The sequence below is a fragment of the Salmo salar genome, unplaced genomic scaffold, assembly GCF_905237065.1.
Source record: "Salmo salar unplaced genomic scaffold, Ssal_v3.1, whole genome shotgun sequence".
In the NCBI taxonomy this organism is placed as follows: domain Eukaryota; kingdom Metazoa; phylum Chordata; class Actinopteri; order Salmoniformes; family Salmonidae; genus Salmo; species Salmo salar.
The window spans coordinates 1-7,500 of NW_025549942.1; the positions used below are offsets into that span (position 1 = coordinate 1).

Here is a 7,500-nt window from a genome sequence, read left to right on the forward strand (position 1 = left end):
GACCATGAAGGGGTTATATAACAGGTTAATTAGGATGAAGGGAGTAGGACAGACCATGAAGGGTTTATAACAGGTTAATTAGGATGAAGGGAGTAGGACAGACCATGAAGGGTTATATAACAGGTTAATTAGGATGAAGGGAGTAGGAGAGACCATGAAGGGTTATATAACAGGTTAATTAGGATGAAGGGAGTGGGCGACCTGAAGGGGTTATATAACAGGTTAATTAGGATGAAGGAGTAGGACAGACCATGAAGGGTTATATAACAGTTAATTAGGATGAAGGAGTAGGGCAGACCATGAAGGGTTATATAACAGGTTAATTAGGATGAAGGGAGTAGGACAGACCATGAAGGGTTATATAACAGGTTAATTAGGATGAAGGGAGTAGGACAGACCATGAAGGGGTTATATAACAAGTTAATTAGGATGAAGGGAGTAGGGCAGACCATGAAGGGTTATATAACAGGTTAATTAGGATGAAGGGAGTAGGGAGACCATGAAGGGTTATATAACAGGTTAATTAGGATGAAGGGAGTAGGGCAGACCATGAAGGGGGTTATATAACAGGTTAATTAGGATGAAGGGAGTAGGGCAGACCATGACGGGGTTATATAACAGGTTAATTAGGATGAAGGGAGTAGGGCAGACCATGAAGGGTTATATAACAGGTTAATTAGGATGAAGGGAGTAGGACAGATCATGAAGGGTTATATAACAGGTTAATTAGGATGAAGGGAGTAGGACAGACCATGAAGGGGTTATATAACAGGTTAATTAGGATGAAGGGAGTAGGGCAGACCATGAAGGGGTTATATAACAGGTTAATTAGGATGAAGGGAGTAGGACAGACCATGAAGGGGTTATATAACAGGTTAATTAGGATGAAGGGAGTAGGGCAGACCATGAAGGGGTTATATAACAGGTTAATTAGGATGAAGGGAGTAGGGCAGACCATGAAGGGGTTATATAACAGGTTAATTAGGATGAAGGGAGTAGGACAGACCATGAAGGGTTATATAACAGGTTAATTAGGATGAAGGGAGAAGGGCAGACCATGAAGGGGTTTAGGGTTATATAACAGATCACACAATGACAAGGAAGCGATTGATGGGTACTTTGAGCTTCATAGTTAAACGACAGAACAACGATGGTGGAAATGGAAAAGAGGGACGAGGTCTGTTATTTCTGAATGTGACTCAAATGACACCTGATTCTCTACACTGTGCACTATATTTTCCCATACACGGCTCATAGGGTTCTGGTCAAAAAGTAGTGCACTATTATAGGGAATACTAGTGCCATTTGGGAAACAGCCTGATTCTGTGGCGGTCCTCCCAGACAATCGTCTCTTACCTCTTATAGGCGTGCCACCTGATTGGTCAATGAATGCAAATCAGATTAGAGAAGAAGAAGAAATGTTAGTAGGAGGGGAGGGGAGGAAGAAGGAGAGGAAGAGAGGGAAGTGGGTGGCTTTGAGAGGAGAAGAATCACATTAGATACTCACAATTATCAGGTCAATAAAGAGAGAGAGAGAGAGAGAGAAGAGAGAGAGAGACAGACGGACAGAGAGACAGACAGGCAGAGAGAGAGAGAGAGAGAGACACAGCGAGAGAGTGAAAGAGAGATAGAGAGACAGAGAGAGCTACAAATATAGATTATTGCAAGTGCTCTGTGTAGTCGTCCATAGAGGAGAATCCATAGGGTCTGGACTGGGTTGGTGTCTGGACTGGGTTGATGTCTGGACTGGGTTGGTGTCTGGACTGGGTTGATGTCTGGACTGGATTGATGTCTGGACTGGGTTGATGTCTGGACTGGATTGATGTCTGGACTGGGTTGATGTTGGTGTCTGGACTGGGTTGGTGTCTGGACTGGGTTGATGTCTGGACTGGGTTGGTGTCTGGACTGGGTTGGTGTCTGGACTAGTTGATGTCTGGACTGGGTTGGTGTCTGGACTGGGTTGTTGTCTGGACTGTGTTGATGTCTGGACTGGGTTGATGTCTGGACTGGGTTGATGTTGGTGTCTGGACTGGGTTGGTGTCTGGACTGGGTTGATGTCTGGACTGGGTTGGTGTTGGTGTCTGGACTGGGTTGGTGTCTGGACTGGGTTGATGTCTGGACTGGGTTGGTGTCTGGACTGGGTTGGTGTCTGGACTGTGTTGATGTCTGGACTGGGTTGATGTCTGGACTGGGTTGGTGTTGATGTCTGGACTGGGTTGTTGTCTGGACTGGGTTGGTGTTGATGTCTGGACTGGGTTGGTGTCTGGACTGGGTTGATGTCTGGACTGGGTTGGTGTCTGGACTGGGTTGATGTCTGGACTGGGTTGGTGTCTGGACTGGGTTGGTGTCTGGACTGGGTTGGTGTCTGGACTGGGTTGATGTCTGGACTGGGTTGATGTCTGGACTGGGTTGATGTCTGGACTGGGTTGATGTCTGGACTGGGTTGATGTTGATGTCTGGACTGGGTTGGTGTCTGGACTGGGTTGATGTCTGGACTGGGTTGGTGTCTGGACTGGGTTGATGTCTGGACTGGGTTGGTGTCTGGACTGGGTTGGTGTCTGGACTGGGTTGATGTCTGGACTGGGTTGATGTCTGGACTGGGTTGATGTCTGGACTGGGTTGGTGTTGATGTCTGGACTGGGTTGATGTCTGGACTGGGTTGATGTCTGGACTGGGTTGATGTTGATGTCTGGACTGGGTTGGTGTCTGGACCGGGTTGATGTCTGAACTGGGTTGGTGTCTGGACTGGGTTGATGTCTGGACTGGGTTGGTGTCTGGACTGGGTTGGTGTCTGGACTGGGTTGATGTCTGGACTGGGTTGATGTCTGGACTGGGTTGATGTCTGGACTGGGTTGGTGTTGATGTCTGGACTGGGTTGGTGTCTGGACTGGGTTGATGTTGGTGTCTGGACTGGGTTGATGTCTGGACTGGGTTGGTGTCTGGACTGTGTTGATGTCTGGACTGGGTTGATGTCTGGACTGGGTTGATGTCTGGACTGGGTTGATGTCTGGACTGGGTTGGTGTTGATGTCTGGACTGGGTTGATGTTGATGTCTGGACTGGGTTGATGTCTGGACTGGGTTGGTGTCTGGACTGGGTTGATGTTGGTGTCTGGACTGGGTTGGTGTCTGGACTGGGTTGATGTCTGGACTGGGTTGGTGTCTGGACTGGGTTGATGTCTGGACTGGGTTGGTGTCTGGACTGGGTTGGTGTCTGGACTGGGTTGATGTCTGGACTGGGTTGATGTCTGGACTGGGTTGATGTCTGGACTGGGTTGGTGTCTGGACTGGGTTGATGTTGGTGTCTGGACTGGGTTGGTGTCTGGACTGGGTTGATGTTGGTGTCTGGACTGGGTTGATGTCTGGACTGGGTTGGTGTCTGGACTGGGTTGTTGTCTGGACTGGGTTGTTGTCTGGACTGGGTTGGTGTCTGGACTGGGTTGATGTCTGGACTGGGTTGGTGTCTGGACTGGGTTGATGTCTGGACTGGGTTGATGTTGGTGTCTGGACTGGGTTGATGTCTGGACTGGGTTGATGTCTGGACTGGGTTGATGTCTGGACTGGGTTGGTGTCTGGACTGGGTTGGTGTCTGGACTGGGTTGATGTCTGGACTGGGTTGGTGTCTGGACTGGGTTGATGTTGGTGTCTGGACTGGGTTGATGTCTGGACTGGGTTGGTGTTGATGTCTGGACTGGGTTGGTGTCTGGACTGGGTTGGTGTCTGGACTGGGTTGGTGTCTGGACTGGGTTGATGTTGGTGTCTGGACTGGGTTGATGTCTGGACTGGGTTGGTGTCTGGACTGGGTTGTTGTCTGGACTGGGTTGGTGTCTGGACTGGGTTGATGTCTGGACTGGGTTGATGTCTGGACTGGGTTGATGTCTGGACTGGGTTGGTGTTGATGTCTGGACTGGGTTGTTGTCTGGACTGGGTTGATGTCTGGACTGGGTTGGTGTCTGGACTGGGTTGATGTCTGGACTGGGTTGGTGTCTGGACTGGGTTGGTGTTGATGTCTGGACTGGGTTGGTGTCTGGACTGGGTTGATGTCTGGACTGGGTTGATGTCTGGACTGGGTTGGTGTCTGGACTGGGTTGATGTCTGGACTGGGTTGATGTCTGGACTGGGTTGGTGTCTGGACTGGGTTGGTGTCTGGACTGGGTTGATGTCTGGACTGGGTTGGTGTCTGGACTGGGTTGATGTCTGGACTGGGTTGGTGTTGATGTCTGGACTGGGTTGATGTCTGGACTGGGTTGATGTCTGGACTGGGTTGGTGTTGATGTCTGGACTGGGTTGATGTCTGGACTGGTTGGTGTCTGAACTGGGTTGATGTCTGAACTGGGTTGATGTCTGGACTGGGTTGGTGTCTGGACTGGGTTGATGTCTGGACTGGGTTGGTGTCTGGACTGGGTTGGTGTCTGGACTGGGTTGATGTTGGTGTCTGGACTGGGTTGATGTCTGGACTGGGTTGATGTCTGGACTGGGTTGATGTCTGGACTGGGTTGGTGTCTGGACTGGGTTGGTGTCTGGACTGGGTTGATGTCTGGACTGGGTTGATGTCTGGACTGGGTTGGTGTCTGGACTGGGTTGGTGTCTGGACTGGGTTGATGTCTGGACTGGGTTGGTGTCTGGACTGGGTTGGTGTCTGGACTGGGTTGGTGTCTGGACTGGGTTGGTGTCTGGACTGGGTTGATGTCTGGACTGGGTTTTATTTGAGACAGTCATCTACAGTGGAGGGAGTATAGACAGGAAAACACTATACAGTGTTATGGGGAGTGAAGGAGTGCATGAGGAGAGAGATATTAAGTGAGTGAATGAGTGAATGGAGAGAGAGATATTAAGTGTGTGAATGAGTGAAGGAGAGAGAGAGATCTTAAGTGTGTGAATGAGTGAATGAGTGAAGGAGAGAGAGAGATATTAAGTGTGTGAATGAGTGGATGAGTGAAGGGAGAGAGTGATATTAAGTGTGTGAATGAGTGAATGAGTGAAGGAGAGAGAGAGAGTGATATATTAAGTGTGTATTTGAGTGTAGGCTAGAGAGAGATATATTAAGTGTGTAATTGAGTGAAGGAGAGAGAGTGATATATTAAGTGTGTAATTGAGTGTAGGAGAGAGAGATATATATTAAGTGTGTAATTGAGTGAAGGAGAGAGAGAGATATATTAAGTGTGTAATTGAGTGAAGGAGAGAGAGATATATTAAGTGAGTGAAGGGGTGAAGGAGAGAGAGTGATATATTAAGTGTGTAATTGAGTGAAGGAGAGAGAGTGATATATTAAGTGAGTGAAGGGGTGAAGGGGTAAACAAGTGAAAGCATTTTAGTCCAATAGAAAGGTGTAGGGTGCTCAGGTGTGTGTTCATACTTTGCCTGTCTGTGTGTGTGTGTGTGTGTGTGTGTGTGTGTGTGTGTGTGTGTGTGTGTGTGTGTGTGTGTGTGGTGTGTGGTGTGTGTGTGTGTGTGTGTGTGTGTGTGTGTGTGTATGTATGTATATGTGCATGTGTGTGTGCATGTGACTGACCGTGTGTGTATCTAAGTGTGTGTGACTACAGTGGTCATTCTCCAACACATCAGCAATCAGTCAGTGTATGAATACAGTGAGCAGTGAGCGAGCAGCATTAGTGTTGGGTACAGACAGTGTCTGATCCCAAATGACACCCTATTCCCTATACAGTGCACTACTTTTGACCAGAGGGCCCTGATGCGTTCGTGTGTGTGTGTGTCTAGCACTACATAGGGAATAGGGAGCCATGTGGGACCACAGTGAGAGACAGGGTAACAGCAGACAGGTGGGGGTAGCGATAGCTTTCAGAGGTTAAAGCACTTACCAAAGGACTCTGTTGTTTTAAAAGAGATACAGAGAGAAGAAGAAACAGCATAGACACAACATTACAGTCCTTTCAATAGAGACAGTTACACAACCTTGACTTAACCTTTCAACAACCAGCTGACCCACACAGACCTGAACTGGTCAAATATAGTGATGGAGCCGCTGACCAGATAAACGGCAACTATGACTTGTGTTGTTGTCCCATAGCTAAAACTCAAGGTCCAACAAGGACCAATAATGTTCAATAATCGGATAATGTAAACATGTAAAAATGTATAACATGAATAAATTGATTTACATTTCCGGTTAGCAGACAGGAAAAGTGGAAAAGTTAATAACAGCGATACTATAATAGTGAGATGGTCTGATAGCAGAGTATTATAACCCTTCCAGTCACAACAGGGGATATAATTATAAGGGTTCTGGATAGGGAGTGCTGGGGCTGAGCCAGAGGTAGATAGAGAAGCCAAGGGTCATAGTTCAAACAGAAGCCAGAGGGATTGTGGGTCCAGAGTCTGGCCCAAAGCAGAGGAGAGGGAGGGAGTAAAAGTAGCTTTAAGAAAGAAGTACAGGGGAATTCCAATTCCAATTCTCTTCATTGCCATCAGGAAAATCTGGAAGTGGAGTTGGAATTTGGTTGACTATACTCAACCAATTAGAGGGTGAGGGAGCTACCGCTGGAGGTTGGAGTCTCACACTACTGTGCCTATTCCACACTGAGACGAAACACAGCGGTCATTATAATTGGTCGAAGCAGCGTTTTGTAAAGGTTAATGCAGCAGGATCTTCGTTGTTAGAAGGTAGAGATTCTGCTATCGTCTAGGTCCAGAGAGACCTTTTAACATTGTTTTTGTTTTGACTGCAACAATGAGGCTCACAATGAATGTCCAGCTCTACGGATGACCTTTGTAGAGGTCACTAATCAATGCCTTTTTTTAATGTCTTTTTGTCAACAAAGTCGGCAGACTGAACAAAGTGGAAGGAATCTAAGAAGAGTTGAGAAAATACAGCAGTCATCCAATCAAAGCAGTGAGCTACACTAGAGAGGGAGCTGGTTCAGACCAATCACAGCAGTGAGCTACACTGGAGAGGGAAGTGGTTCAGACCAATCACAGCAGTGAGCTACACTAGAGAGGGAAGTGGTTCAGACCAATCACAGCAGTGAGCTACACTAGAGAGGGAAGTGGTTCAGACCAATCACAGCAGTGAGCTACACTAGAGAGGGAGCTGGTTCAGACCAATCACAGCAGTGAGCTACACTAGAGAGGGAGCTGGTTTAGACCAATCACAGCAGTGAGCTACACTGGAGAGGGAAGTGGTTTAGACCAATCACAGCAGTGGATTGGAGAGGGAGCTGGTTTAGACCAATCACAGCAGTGAGCTACACTAGAGAGGGAGCTGGTTCAGACCAATCACAGCAGTGAGCTACACTAGAGAGGGAGCTGGTTCAGACCAATCACAGCAGTGAGCTACACTAGAGAGGGGGAAGTGGTTCAGACCAATCACAGCAGTGAGCTACACTAGAGAGGGAGCTGGTTCAGACCAATCACAGCAGTGAGCTACACTAGAGAGGGAAGTGGTTCAGACCAATCACAGCAGTGAGCTACACTGGAGAGGGAGCTGGTTCAGACCAATCACAGCAGTGGATTGGAGAGGGAGCTGGTTTAGACCAATCACAGCA

At 48.0% G+C, this 7,500-nt stretch overlaps 1 protein-coding gene across 2 annotated transcripts in view; it reads right to left on the bottom strand.

The window, feature by feature from the left end:
- Positions 1–968: 968 nt before the first annotated feature.
- LOC123739015 (receptor-type tyrosine-protein phosphatase delta-like) overlaps positions 969–7,500 on the bottom strand; it is a 40,759-nt gene continuing 34,227 nt past the window's right edge. Inside the window, exons 5-6 of one of the 2 annotated variants that reach the window (XM_045713604.1) lie at positions 5,818–5,826; positions 969–1,374 (exon numbers count right to left, since the gene is read on the bottom strand). In XM_045713604.1, the coding sequence (XP_045569560.1) occupies positions 1,133–1,374; positions 5,818–5,826 (251 nt within the window). In that variant the 3' untranslated portion in view covers positions 969–1,132. Of the gene's footprint in view, positions 1,375–5,495; positions 5,827–7,500 lie in introns of those variants that run through there. The other variant, XM_045713605.1, reaches the window with a different exon arrangement.